The 15,050-nt window shown below is 32.5% G+C and overlaps 2 protein-coding genes across 3 annotated transcripts; both read right to left on the bottom strand.

Moving 5' to 3' along the window:
* Positions 1–185: 185 nt before the first annotated feature.
* On the bottom strand, positions 186–4,414 carry SVR1 (pseudouridine synthase family protein). Of its 2 annotated transcripts, XM_020374168.3 has the most exons (10): positions 3,864–4,413; positions 3,715–3,794; positions 3,506–3,606; positions 3,227–3,299; positions 2,924–3,017; positions 2,772–2,820; positions 2,257–2,407; positions 1,696–1,752; positions 867–922; positions 186–716 (listed from the first exon to the last, which is right to left on the bottom strand). In XM_020374168.3, the coding sequence occupies exons 1-10, from the start codon at positions 4,345–4,347 to the stop codon at positions 656–658; spliced, it is 1,206 nt and encodes a 401-aa protein (XP_020229757.2). In that variant the 5' UTR covers positions 4,348–4,413; the 3' UTR covers positions 186–655. The 2 variants fall into 2 exon arrangements, with proteins under 2 accessions (XP_020229757.2, XP_020229758.2); XM_020374169.3 differs by lacking the exon at positions 186–716 and having other exon boundaries at positions 863–922; positions 3,864–4,414.
* A 3,313-nt stretch (positions 4,415–7,727) lies between these two features.
* SDP6 (FAD-dependent oxidoreductase family protein) lies at positions 7,728–14,449 on the bottom strand. Its single transcript, XM_020374136.3, has 6 exons — positions 13,979–14,449; positions 10,954–11,427; positions 10,044–10,375; positions 9,413–9,573; positions 8,930–9,188; positions 7,728–8,338 (listed from the first exon to the last, which is right to left on the bottom strand). Exons 1-6 carry the CDS (start codon positions 14,340–14,342, stop codon positions 8,039–8,041), a joined length of 1,890 nt encoding a protein of 629 aa, XP_020229725.2. The 5' UTR covers positions 14,343–14,449; the 3' UTR covers positions 7,728–8,038.
* Between the last annotated feature and the right edge of the window lie 601 nt (positions 14,450–15,050).

Raw genomic sequence — 15,050 nt, 5'->3', positions numbered from 1 at the left:
GACCATGTGGCTAAATTATACCTTCGAACAAAAAGGGTGCTAACGTCTAATATTTCTAGAACAATTATATGTTTGATTAGGCTGGAAGAAAATTAGTATTGAAAATTATCACTAAAATTTTAAGATGAGAAATTAAAACATTAAATTCATTTTTGCTTAAAGTAGAAGTACTGAAAATCAGAAAATGCATTGAAGGAAACTATTTGCATTAAATATAGCAAATAAGGCTACATTGAGAAATTTTTCCCCATGCAATTTCAGTTTCTATTTTAGGGACTTTTTCCCTTGGTAGTCAACATATCCTCTAATCTGAACAGACCGCTCTTGGCTAAACTTGTATCATTTTACATACCAGCAATCCCCGGGCTTCACTTTCATTGGAAAAGGTCATTATCACTTCTAAGTAGTAGTAGTTCTAGACTACAAAGATATGTTGATACTTGATTGCGATAGCCTCAAATTGGCTTCATGTCCATAATGTAGTGTGCGCTGCCACTATTCCATAAACTCTTCCAAGCAATGCAGCAGGTATAACAATTCAACAGCTCAAATCAAACGTGTTCACCAACATTTTCATAATAGCTTCAGAGCTGTTCTAATCTTTTAATAAGAATGAGGAATATTTCTAGCTCAAATAATTTAAGAAGCAACTTTGTTAACTCTTCCACCCCAATGCGTTAAGATTCGTTGGATTTAACTCGATATACTTTCCTAGCCTGAAAATACAACAGTTGAAAAATGTTTTCATTCACTTAACTACAAGGGAATTCAATTTAAATATTATAGGAATTGTATTCGAATACTGCTACTACTAGATCTGAAGAAACTACTTCAAGAACTGACGAAATTAGATTCATGACAATTACCCAAGGTCTGGTGGAAGTCTAAACCCACCAATGCGTACCCGCTTTAATGAATGAATCTGAAATATGAAACAGAAACAAGAAACCAATGCATGTAGTTAGCCATTTACCTGATGGAGTAAAATAAAAGTATTTAGCATGTTATCAATCTATAGATATCATATACATAGAAACTCTCCCAAAATTAAAATGCCCATAAGTTGAAGCCCAAAACATAAGCAGATACCACAAAAGACAAGGTGGAAAGTAATCAACATCAGGCTGTACCAAAAATCTTTAATCTGGTGGGATTTTTCTGATGGATTTAACATAAAGCAAGGTCATATAACAAGAATTTACTCAACATTACAAAACAGAAAGTTAGACAGCACGCAGAGTATTATATTCAACTAAGGTCAGAGAATTATTCCATTTCCAACCGAGATAAATTATCATAACAGAAATTTTGAAAGTGCTATCAAGTGAAGAAAGTCCACCTGGCATATATTCTTCCTCTGAAAGCATGAAACTATGTTGAAGATTTAACCATTTGGATGTTTGATAATATGTGATGATGTATGTGAGAAAACCCATGTGCATCAAAAGTGGACAATACTGACATGAAAAATTCTAATCGCACCACTATATATCTATTAGTTATGCCTAGCAATTACCAAAATTAAATAAACTCCTAAGAAATTTGAAGCAAAGAAACAGTGTCCAGTTTGACTGGAATTGGGTTCACTAAATTTCGTGTTTCGCATATTGCATATGCCTAAGCATTGTAACTTTCGGTTTCTGAGGAAAGTTAGACAGAGCATATTAGGATTTAATTTATATGATTTAAGCTAACCTCAAGTCCAGCATTTTTTACAAGTTCACGAACTTCATGTTTTCTCCCTTCATGAACCTGTGTGAGTCCAAATTAAATGAAGCAAAAATGTCAGTTGTACTTTCTTCATGATCACGTTGATCATATATGTCACGTGCCCTAAAAAGTAGATAGAGAAAATTCAACAAACTAAAATGAAGCCATTTTGAGATAATGAGGATGTCAATATCCTACATTATTGATTACTTTGACAAGTTTTTATAAGATGAGCAAAAATTAAATCATTCAGTATTATCCAACTAAAACATTTCTACTTATGAGCAAGACTACAGCCAGAGAAGTTTATAATTTCTTATTTTTTTTTAGATAGAGAAATCCAATTATGTTTCCAGACTCTCCTAAGATTGATCCAAAGTAGCATTATTTGAAACAAAGTCAATAGGTCCATACCTATGCTATACCACACAGCCTACAAAACTAAAAAATGCATTAAAAAGGCAACTTTGTCAACCTTACACACCAAATTTACAACTTGTATTGGGCAATGTAACTGATATAGCAGACAAAAACAGATAAATTTACCACAATGCGAAGACGAGCTCTTTGCATATCTGGCTGACGTGGAAGTAACTCCACAACATCAGGTACACAATGGACACCATCAATGGTTGTTCCCTCACTTATGGCTATTAAGTGCCTCTTGTGAACTAAACCATCAACTGTTGCAATGTATCTGATATAACAAACGGGGTGTTTCAGAGAATTGACAATTAATTTGAATGAAGGACTTTCTTGGTCCCAGGAATAATAATACAAATACCAAAAAAGCAAATAACATAAACCACACATTAAATCATAGTTATTAAATCACACAATAAAGCATTAGATTAGGATTGCCTTGGGGATATAGAGAGAACCTAACAATTTTCAATCATTCTATGCAAGTAAAGAGTAAAACACTATGACACACAACCGCATCTAAAATATTTGAAGCAAACTTCCTGTACAAATTGTGTTCACAGCCCAAGAACCATTAGAGAAGCATAAGTCTTTCCATTGACAACACATACACACACGCACCAAACTCATCAACTCACTCTTTTGCTAAATTAGATGAAGGATGTGAAAGCTTTTGAGCAAAATCTCCTGCAAACATGCATCATTGCATAAAGTATTAGATGAAACTATCATGCATAAGTAATTTATCAACACAGTGGAGATAAAACTGCTTTCACAGCAAATCATGTACCATCATTAGTCACAATAATTAACCCAGTAGTAGCAACATCAAGGCGCCCTACAGTAAATAACCGTGGCAAGGGTACTCCTGCATGCTTTTTACTCTGCAAAAAGAAAAAAATTGCTTTTACGTGATAGAGAAGAGAAGACTACATAAGCAGCAGAAAGAAGTGGTGAAGTACAGATCTAGATCCTATATATCACATCTCAAAAAAGAGTCATCCAATGCTTTCACATAACTAATAAAGAGAAAAGAATTAAAAACTCTACTATCAATCAAATATTAATTAAGAAAGCTCAAAATGTCACATACCCAATTCTTTAAGTAATCATCAAATAGACTTATCACAGATTTAGACTCGTTCTCCCCAGATGAGCATATATACCTGTAGAAATGCAATTGCATTTGCATCACTTACAAATTCAGTTCAATAAAAGTTCTGAGTTCTCTTATCTAACTTCTCCGAAAACTGAAGTGCATAAGTTGATTTTCACTTTCGAGAAAAGTTCAATTCATTTTACATTTTTGTTTTCATTTCTAACATTACTTATGGAGAAATTTATCCGAACAAAACCTTAACAATTAACATACCCTTTCGGTTTGTTCAAGGCAAGATAAACCTTCTTAGGCTGCCTCTTCGGAAGCCGGTTTCCATTGACATAGATAACATCCTTCGCAGGATCAACTCTAGTCTGCAAAACGCAACCCCGCCACACACACGCGCGAAATCAAAAAAAAACCACGAAATTCACAACGTAATTTGAAGAAAATGAAATTCATCGCAGGAAACAAAGAAAAACCTGAGGAGTATTACACACGGAGCCATTCACAGTAACTTTCCCTTCGAAGATAAGCTCTTCACAGCTTCTCCTCGACGCAACTGAAAACGGTTACAGTAACTAACTCGCACCGGCAATAACAAACTCTGTAACCGCTATAACAAACTCACCTCCGGAAGCGGCGAGAACCTTGCTGAGGCGCGCGGCGGAGGAGCTCCGGATGTTTTCGTTGTAGAACCTCCGCGCCGCCTTGGAATGCTGCGGCGGCGCCGTCGCGCGAGGCTTTTGGGCCTTAGAGGTGGCGGTGGTTTTGGTTTGGTTCTTGTCCTTTTTGGTTCCGGTTTGGGCCGTGGCCATGGCCTTGAGGAAGCTCGGGGGAGGCTCGGATTGGAGCCTGAGGTTGCCGTCCTCGCCGCGGACGATCCACGGGATGAGGAGCGGGCCATCGGGCTCGTTAGGGGCGTCGGTTTGGGGCTCGGGAGTGGGCTTGGGGTTGGGTTTGGGCTTGGGCTTGGGAGGGGCGAAGGAGATGTTGAATTTGATGGAAGAAGAGAAGGAGCATGTGAGGCGAGGGAGGGTGCGGAAGGGTGAAAGAGTGTTGGATTTGGAGAAGCAGTGAAGAGTCAGTGCCGCAATGGCCGTTGTTGAGGCCATTTTTGTGTGAAGCAGTGGGTTACAATTTTCTCTTGTTTGCTGGGAAGGATAAAGGAGTTACAACAATAAGCGGGTGTACTGGTCCAGGATTTCATAGGATTTTAAAAGATTATTTCTGAGTAAAAAAATATGTTGTTATTCAATTAAGATTTTATGTCACTTAAAAATAATCTAGTACTATTTAATCAAGATTTTCAAGATTTTTTAAAGAGTCCATTAAAATCTATTGATATTCATTTGAAACTTTTTACAACTTAAAAACAATCCATTGGTATTTAAAAATATTGGGATTTTAAAGGATTGTTGTATTAGAGAGATTTTGATGGACTTTTTAGTGGTATCTATAAATACCAAATTCATAAAACAATCTCATCCAAACCCATAAGATTTTGGAGGATTGTTTGAAGTGACTTTTCAAGTGCTTCAAGAATTTTCAAGTGAGTTTTTTATTTTTTTTTTCTATGCTCATGTCTTCTCCATTTTTTTTCTCTTGTTAATAATATTGCATTACTACTTATATATAATATTGTACTACTGTTCTCATTCCATTCTCCTATTTGGTGAAACTTCTATACATAAATGATAATGTCATTAACTTGCTTTATTTTTCTCTCCGTTCTCTTTAATTGACTTGTTCTATTTTGGTCTATTTAATTGAGATTGTTCCTCAGTTATATAACACAGAAAACACTTGAAATTTTAACTTTTAAGTAGTATTATTTTTAACACACGTCAAGAAAAGGGAAAGGTGAAAGCTACAATTGATATTATAATCTCTATAATCAACTATAGATCTTCAAGACCTTGTAATCAATTTAGATTTATTCGAACAATATATATATATATATATATATATATATATATATATATATATGTAAAGGATGAATTTGAGTGAGGATTTCTGTAAGAAGAATGAGATAATAACATATCTTAGTTGGGGGAAGAACCCTCTCAACATAAAAACTGCGATCTCTCTCCCTCTCTTGAATTTGTTATTATTATCCTTCTCCTTTTATGACTTAACAATTATTTTATTTCTTTTTTTTATTATGAATTTTATTTTTTTAATTTTTATATTATGAAATTAGGATTTTTATATTTTAAAAAAATTAATATAAGACATTGCATTATCTTAGAATTTAATACTAACAATATTTTTTCACGAGTGAATAATTTAAAACAATTAAAAATTAAAAAAATTATTTTGTACCTGTAAAAAATTTCAGATATTTTTTTTCTCTCAATTGATGTTTGTAAATTTCTACTTTAATACCGATATAAAATGAAGGGACATATTTAGTTATAGGAGAGTAGGGTAATTGTCCCACTATTTTTTTAATCATTTATAAAATTATAAATAAAATATTTTAAATCATAAATTATAAAAAATTTGAAATGTTGTTTAGAATAATTTTTATAATGTGTGGGACTACATAACTTTCTTCGTAAAGAATGTCATTATGATGAATTTTCAATTGAAGTGATGGACGAACCTTCATCTTCAACATTACTGGTTAATAAAATCATAATTTTGAGCATATTATTAAAACACAGGAGCAAGAGTATACTAATGTTTGGAAGACTGGTATAGCTATGGATATGTAAGTGAATTCTATTTAGAACGACATGATATTATAAAAAATTATTATTATTATTTATCCATACATTATTATTCTTTTTTATTTTTATATTTGATTCTTTTTAAATTTGAATGTATGAAAAAATATCTTGAATTCTTATTTTATATCAAAAATTTATGAAATTCTGCAAAGTTCACAAAGTCCCGCAGAATCCATTAAAATCCTAACTTAAAGTCTTGCATAATCCATTAAAATCCTGATTGAAAGTCTTGTGAAATCCTACAAAATCTTAAAAGTCATAAAAATCTTGCAAAGTCTTTTAAAATCCACATGATTTTTTTCAACTAAAAAAGTCCTTTAAAATCTTAATCCAATACACCCCCCTAAGTGTGTATTTTTTGAGTTTTTTTTTAGTTATTTAAATAATAAGAAAATAAAATGTTTCCATTCTTTAACTTTGGATTAAGGGTGGTCAAGTCTATGTAATTTTGGTATCAACGAATTAAAGAAAAATTTTGTCAACACTCTTTTACTTACACACTTTATTAGAAATTACAAATTTATTGGGTTACACCATTGAATAAGGAAAAACTCACTAAATAAGACATAAAATTTAATGAATTTTATTTTTATTTTCAAAAATATCAGTCAATATTAATATTGTCACAAAAAATGTTAGACAGAATATTAACATTTATTAACATTCTTCAATTTTAAAAGCATGCGGATTTAGTCTATTTACATTATTTAATTTGGTTTGTTTTATTTTTTAAAATACTAAATCTTACACTTATGTTCAAATTATATATTTAAAAATAGAGAAATCAAATTGAATAATAATTGAGAAAATAATTTTTACTTATATATAATGATCGTTTTTTATTTATCTTAAAATTGTTTTAATTTTTAATTTTTTGAAAAATATCCCCACAATATTTTTTCAATTTTAGATTGATTTGGTTAATTCTTAAAGATGCCTAGATCACAAAAGAAAAAAATAAGGAATTATCTAATAGTAGGAAATGTTAAATAGGTAACAAAAAATTAAATTCATTTATATAACAGAAAAAAAATGAGGTTAGATGAGAGGATTATAAATAGGACATTAAATTACTTTTTTATATATTTTTATTCAAATTACTTAATTGGATTTCTTTATTTATAAAATATTTAAATTGGTCTTCTAATTTAAAAAATATACATCTGATGTTATTCTTTAATCTAATTTTACTATTGATTCTCATTCATACCAAAAAAAAATCACAATTATCATTAATGTCAATTTAAACAAAAGTATAACATTAAATATTTTTAAAAAAAATTAAATTAAACATGTTATACTAAATGATTAAATTAAAATATGTAATTGAAAAAGACTTAAAAACTAATTTAACCTTCTCATTTGAAAAAGATTGTATAGTTTTATGGGTAACTTATGTTTATATTAGTTAAATTTAATATACTAGTCGGCAAATTAATCCTTGGACAAGTTCTTTCTTCCATTAAAATATTACATTATTTTTAAAAATGTTATAATTAAATATTAAAATAACAAGAAAATAAAAACAGTGAGGACGCCTTGGTTATCAACTCTTAATGTGAAATTCTTAACCTGAGTAAAATAAAATACTTAACAAGGTACTTAAGCTACGAAACTAGTCTTTTGAATTGGTTTATCCTCTAATACTTAAAGATAAACTAAAGATGATATCATCGTGATCCTAATAAAAGCCCGGTTACGTTAAATATGCAAAAGCATAATTTTTTATTAAAAACATTTATTATCTTGAAAATAAAATATATAAAAAATGATTTCATTTATTTTCAATAAGAACTTTTCATTTCTGTATCTTCATCAACTATAAAAACTGGTATCATTTTTTACAGATATTAACACAACTGATAAAATTACTGTGCGAAACTGCTTCACTTAAGTCAATTCTATTTTGTATAACCTGAATTGTTAAAAGAACAAATAAATATAAAATATTACTGGGGCGTGGGAATGGAAAGCAGAAAACAGAATCCGAATATGAGATTGAGGGGTAAACTAAAATGTGGCCCTTGATTCCTTAAATTGATTGATGACTGTGGCAGAGAGAGGTACAATGCTAATTGTGTTTCCCATCATGGAACTGAGCATTTTTTGAGGATTTAAAAGTCTTCAAAAATTCTGTAGCCTTCTCCAACTCTTCCTTCTGCTTTGAACTCTCCCACTTGTGCTCATTTGCCAATATTTCAATCACACGAGGCAATGCCTTTCGTGCTGCGTCAGTTTCAAGGAAAGCAAGACGAGTCCTCCTTGCAATGAAATCAATAGCAGATTCACAATACTCATTACGAGCACAGTAGGCCACTTCTGCCTCCAGATAAGGGTAACCGTGGGCAAGTCGTTTACCCAAACCTTCATTCTAAAAGAAGAAAACAAAAACAATACAGAATCAAAATAGACATCAGTTCATAATTTTATGTCATACTTGTAAGACTAAATATATGCACAAACTGATGTATACTTTGGATAATAACAGAATAACCACAACGGAAAAATAAATAAATAAATAATAAGAAAACACCCTATGCTCATGTTCCAATGTCTGCTCTGGTACATGTTCAAGAAATCGAGTTACATACAAGAGCGTTTTCTATTTGGACCATAATCTCATATATCCCTAATAGGTACAGATGGTGTCATATTCAGACAAAATCGGGCTCAATCTTTAAAATTCTGAAATAACAAACTAATCCAAAATGAAACACCATCATAGTATTTTCAAGAAAAAATGTACAGCCGTAAGGCTTACTACATAAAAAAACAAATGGAAAGAAAACATACAAAGCAGAGCATTGTGGTATTATTTAAATGGAAAAGTTGCTACTTGCTAACATGACACCGGATCACAGATGGTAACAATCACACATTCTATTTTACATTAAGATGCATTTGTATATATTTGTTGCTCAATGAAATTAACAATATGAAATATAAAGTAATACAAGCAAACCTGAGCAATGGCAGCCACACGCTCAGCCAATGATCCATATGCACCAGACAAGTGTTTTGCAGCAGCAGAATCCATTACACCGGGAACAACCTTACCGCCATGTGTACTTTTCATGCGCTTATATTGCTGAGCAAGAACTGTAAAAGAAGAAGGCTCCCACCCTTCACCACCAACAATGCGGAGATTGTTGGTCACACATCCACTAGTGGGGGTCAGCTTTCCAGACTTTATAGCTGCATTAACAGCATCTTCTGCCATGCTGAAAACACATTGTAGTCAGAAAAAAACTGATGTTGCTGGAATGCTGATGAGAAAGAAAGGCAACACTGAGTTAAAACCGTATAAGCTAAATTATATTTGAATATTATTACTCATTAGATAGAGTAAATAGATTGCAAACATGATTTACAATATGACTGGCTAGTGAAACAACATCTGAACAGACTTCAACAAAGCAACTTCAGCTGCCCATTAAATAGTTACCTACGATAGGTAGTCCACTTGCCACCAGTGATGGTGACCAAACCAGGGTAATCCTCGCAGACAACATGATCCCTTGAGATACTCTCAGTATTTTTGGCTGTTGGATCCACTGCTAATGGGCGAATGCCGCTCCAAGCAGAAAGAACATCACTACGGCGTACCTAAAACAGTGTAATATGGAAAATGCAATTGTTAATTTTTTCAAAGACAACAAAAGACATCTAGATTGAATGGCTACTCTTTAGTATCATTTTGCTTGCATTTAATCAATAATTACAAGGAAAAACCCAATTAACAATGAAAGAACAGGGAGGTGGTTCCCACAATGACCAAATTAAATTATTTAAAAATGGAACCAACATATATATGATGTTAAATAGTCTTTTTTTGCTGAGACAATCCAACATATTTCCAAACAAGCAATATCTATGAGATCTTTTAATTCCGAATCTAACATCAGAAATAAGAGAGAGGAAAAACACAATAACATCAACCAAATCCTTTTCCTAGTGGGTGGGAATTTCGTGAATCAAACATGACATCATTGAGTTCTGTCCGCACCAATTTTTCAGAAAATATAAGGGGGGGAAATAACTAGTAAAAATAGTCATCTATGGCAAGTATAACATACTTTAACATTAAGATAATCGGAGATGGCCTCTAATATAAATTGTATTTCATCTTCATGTGGTTCTGGGAGATAAGTAATGTTAGTACTAGAATCTGTAGTTCCAGCAACTGTTCTTCCTAGCCATGGCAGCATAAAAACAACGCGTCCATCCTTAGTTTTAGGGACAATTAGGCCCATTCCATCAGGGGAATAATAATCAGGGAGTATGATATGCACCCCGCTGCTTGGAGAAATCATTTCCTGTGCATTTTTGTTGGCCATTTTCCTTATAGAGTCACAAAATGGTCCACCGGCATTCACAATTACTTTTGCGTATGTATCAAACTCTTTGCCTGCATCATGTAAAATAATAAATAAACGTAATTAACTATCATGCTACAAATAATTAATATTTAATTTTGATTCTTAAAACTCAAAGATAAAGATGTGCTCCCAAAACTGTAATGTATTTGTTTTAACATACATCCCACACACAGAGGCAAGTCATTTGTCTTTCAATTTCTATTAAATAATATTTCATCTTTCAATTCATGATAAATAGTTGACATTGATTAATTGCTCAGTAAGTGAATCAACTGTGTGCATAAAAATAACAGCATAGGAAACTTCAAGTAAAAACTGTTCCATGATGCAAAATCTAGAGCTTCACACTTGACTTATCTAAGATCAATACTTCTACTCCAGCTGCAGAGATTTTAACAGTTTACTCCTTTAAGGGAGGGGGGACCCTCACTGTGAAGGTGGTTCAATCTAAAAATCCACGTGGGACAATAATGCTTCAGATTGCATGTGTATTACATGTAACATCTAAGTCTCCTTAAACTATTCATATATTATCCTAAATTATGTTTTAAAAGTACAGTGCAATCCTTCAGTGTCTCCAGAACAGAGAAATAAAAGGAAGTTTTACCATTTAAATTGTCCCGAATTCGTGCACCAATTATCCGTTTTCCATCATCATCCTTCAGTAAGGATACAACTTCCGCATGATTCAGCACTGCTGCACCAGCTAAAGCAGCAGTGCAAGCCAATCCAACATTAAGTCGTGCATCATTCATCTGTCCATCATAGTAAACAACTGTGCCCCTTAGGCTTCTATCTTTGACCTCCCTTGCCAGAGTGGGAAAGAGCTCAACAGACTCTTTTGTAGAATAATATCTTGATAAGTGCAACAGTTGTCTTCCTGCGACCAAATCATACATTTTCAAGCCCATCCAGTAGTACACTACTTCAAACCAGCTAAAACATGGCGTCATGCACGGCAATGCATGACAAAGGTGTGGTGCATTTTCAATAACCTGTTTACGCTCTTCAAGTGCATGAAGCACTAACTTGAATTGCCCATAGTCAAGGTTAAAGACAGCTTTCTCCAGGTATCGAACACCTAATAGTTCATAAAAACACTGACATATTAGGTTTAGATCAAGCGTTTAGAAAAGTTAATCTAAAAAAATAAAGCAGTGTATAAATTTAATAAACTGTTGTCCCAAGATAAATGAACTCTGGCAGTTCGGTATCTACATAGTTAAGATGCAAACAGGCCTTTGCAAATCTTATGTTAAAAGTTAAGACTCATAACCAAAGACGCTTCTCAAACCTCTACAAAAAGGGAACCACAATCACCTTTGATTTGGGTATCTGTAAACTTAAAATCCTAAAGTGGGTTACATATTTCTAGTTTACTAATTACATTTCATTCGTTATCTTTCACTTGCAAAATACTAATTCAAAATCATAGTTCTACCCAAACTTCCTTTCAAAGAACTGCATCAATATTTATGGATGTATTTAAAAATAATAAATAAAAAAACTACCTAGAGAACAAAATCACAGATCAACACATGGAAGAACTCCAACTGAGAACCTACGCTTAGGATGTTCTTAAAAATATCTGAAGGCAGTAGCCAACTTTATCCGTAAGAGATTTTATAAATTATGATGCAAGTGTTTAGATTTTAACAATTTTTTAATGTCAATCACTTTTGCATGTTATATCTTCTGTCTCTTCCCTTCTTTCCCCATTTTCAAGGGCTTAACCCCTGTATGCTTCTTAATCTCAGCAAAAAAGGAAAAACAAGTGCTTAATTACGAAAACATCACTTTGATTAGTTGCAGTTGAAGGCCAGAGGAAAAAAGAAGTAAAATTCTTTCAATCAAAAAATTGAATCTGATATCATATTCTTTTTTGGGTTAATTGAGACTTACTTTTCAGGTGGTTTTCACTATGTCCATAGTCCTTCTTAATTCAAGTAAATAGGACAAATTTAATGTCTTAAATCAGTAAAGAAAAAAAAAAGGTTCAAAATAGCATCCCAAAACTGAAATGATCATATTTTGGAAGGACAACGTTAAAATATTAAAGTATTAAAAGGAATTCTTTGAAAGATAAAAGATGAAAAGGAATTATTAAAATAAAATAAAGGGCCAAAAATGTATTTTAGCCAATTAAAAAACAACATGACACCAATGTCCAATCTGCACCAATGTCCAATCTGGAATATACCCGGGCCAAACAGCTTGATGCTGTTCCATGTGCATACAGTTAGTTTTATCATTTTCTTTACGAGATTCATTTTCAACATTATCAATCATCAAAATACATTATTCATACACTAGCAGGGAAAGATGCACTTCAAAAATGAAAAACAAAAGGATGATTACCAAAACTTATTCCCTTTATGATGGACTAGAGGGGGAGGCACTTTGTGCCTCTAACAGTTATACACAAACAAATATTAAAAGTTGCGGATAGTTATTCAGAGAAGATATAAGATTTTTTTTAATATATTCAAGGGGTATAATAGTCCACTAAAAAGTGGAGACCAAAATATATTTCCTTTATAATAGAATTTATAATAGACTAAAGAGGTAGAGGCACTTCGTATCTCTAATACTTATATATAAACAAAATTATTAGAAGATTGCATATAATTATTCAGAAAGGATATAAGAAATTTTTATTTTTTTTTTTATATTTGAGGAATATAATGTTTCACTAAAAAGTGGAGACCAAAAGTAGTTATATATCTCCGGTATCCGTTTATAATATGTATAGATGTATAGACTAGTAGGGAAAGAGACATTTTCTGCCTCTATATATATTTATTTTTGAAAAAAATTTGAAAGAAATTTTTTTGTTAAATCTAAGGATAATAGGGTCCAATATAATATAAAAATGAAAACTAAAAGGGGGGTTATGAAAACCTATTCCTTTATAATAGGTATTAGAATGGCTGAGGTACTTCGTGACTCTAATAATTATACATAGACAAATATTATAATTTGCAGATAGTTATTTGGAAAAGATATAAATTCTTTTTTTTTACATCCAAGAGATATAATGGTCCACTAAAAAGTGAAAATCAAAAAGATGATTATCAAAATATATTTTCTTTATAGGTATTAGGGATAAGGCACACTTTGTACCTTTAAATATTTTTAAAAGTAAAATAAAAATATATATATATAATAGTGTAAATGGTTATTTAGAATTGATTAATCATGATTACTAAAAATATTTATTTTTTCTTAAAAATTAAGGATACAGTCGATGAAAAAGAATTATGGAAAGAAATATTCCATTTTATCTATTAGTATATATAGATAGAAAGAATAGATAGAGATAGATAATATAATAGGCATTGATGATATCATCACACTTAACCAAACAACCAAATGACAATTTAAAAAAAAAAAACATGTTGAACTTATAACCAAGGTTTCGGAAATCGATCCATGACACGGCCACCACGTCAAGGTTCATCGCAACTGCAATTGCAGCCGCAATATAAAGGATTGTATGCTGCTTGTAAACTAAGGATCGCACAGCGCAATATGAAGTCATTTAACAGGCAAAATAACGAAAAAAATATATATATATCTATCACTGCTAAAAGCATCAGTAACACAAAATCATAATTCATTACGCAATGTACCTCCATGAAGGAGCTTCGTGGATCGAGACGAAGTTCCGGCGGCAAAATCCTCCCGCTCCACGAGTCCGACGCGGAGTCCTCGTGTGACGGCGTCGAGCGCGGCGCCGGAACCGGTGGCGCCGCCGCCGATGACGAGAACGTCGAGAGGATTGGACTTTCCGGCGGCGAGGAGCGCCTCCTGCTGCACCTCCCTGGACGGCACGATGGCGTCGGGGGCGTGCAGCCGCTTCCGGAGGGCCTCGAGGCGGGAACCGCCTCCGTAGTCACTGAAGGAGACGAGAGGCTCGTGCAGGATGACGGTGGTGCCGTAGGCGGTGGCGATGGCGGTGGCGACGACGGCGCCGAGTTTTCTGAGGCGTGTCATGGCGGTGAGGGAAGTGTAGAAACCGTGAATGAGATTAATGGAAGGAAAATAAACGGCCTGTTTTGTGTCGTGGAGTGAGGACGTTGAAATTGAAAGTGAAACGGTGACGTGTGGGTCTCTGTGTTATATATGGTCAAAAGGTGGAAACTAAAGTGTAGGGTTGTGACAAATGTCAGAAACTTCACCAACAAATCTTTCTGTGTTTGCACTACAAAATAGGAAACTGTCAATTCATTTTTTTATGTTGACAAAGTCAGCGGCGGCTCTTATTTTACGTTATCACTTTCATGTCCAAATTACATTACAAAATGGTTTTCATAAATACTATTAACACTTTTCTAATACTGTTCAATATTACTAAAAATTAAAGTCATATTATATAATTCTTTTTGTAATTATAATATTTTTATTTTTATTTTTCTTGTCTATTATTTATTTTATTTCACTTTTCTTATTTTTAACTATATAAGTTAAATTATATATTTGATAAAGACAATGAAACTATAAATAAAAATAAAAATAAATGTATATGATGTTTTAGAAATAGGAAAAAATAAAATGGTATCGGTATAATTATAAAAATGTCATATCAAATTTAAATCACCAAAACAGAATGATCATGCATACTGTAGTAATCAATCAATTAATTTTGCGATATTAATCAATTAATTTAGTGGATGCATCAAATAATTTTTTATTAATTTAATT

This window comes from Cajanus cajan, chromosome 7, assembly GCF_000230855.2.
Source record: "Cajanus cajan strain Asha chromosome 7, NIPB_CcT2T_4, whole genome shotgun sequence".
Lineage (NCBI taxonomy): Eukaryota > Viridiplantae > Streptophyta > Magnoliopsida > Fabales > Fabaceae > Cajanus > Cajanus cajan.
This window is presented reverse-complemented; position numbering and strand designations above follow the sequence as displayed.

Coding starts and splice junctions, on each gene's coding strand:
- SVR1 (XM_020374168.3), bottom strand. CDS start 4,347: ATGGCCTCAACAACGGCCATTGCGGCACTGACTCTTCACTGCTTCTCC. Junction 2,821..2,923: donor AATTATTGTGACTAATGATG/GTACATGATTTG, acceptor GCATGTTTGCAG/GAGATTTTGCTCAAAAGCTT. Junction 717..866: donor AGACTTCCACCAGACCTTGG/GTAATTGTCATG, acceptor TTGTATTTTCAG/GCTAGGAAAGTATATCGAGT.
- SDP6 (XM_020374136.3), bottom strand. CDS start 14,342: ATGACACGCCTCAGAAAACTCGGCGCCGTCGTCGCCACCGCCATCGCC. Junction 10,376..10,953: donor AATTCGGGACAATTTAAATG/GTAAAACTTCCT, acceptor TACATGATGCAG/GCAAAGAGTTTGATACATAC. Junction 9,189..9,412: donor AAGTGGACTACCTATCGTAG/GTAACTATTTAA, acceptor ATGTGTTTTCAG/CATGGCAGAAGATGCTGTTA.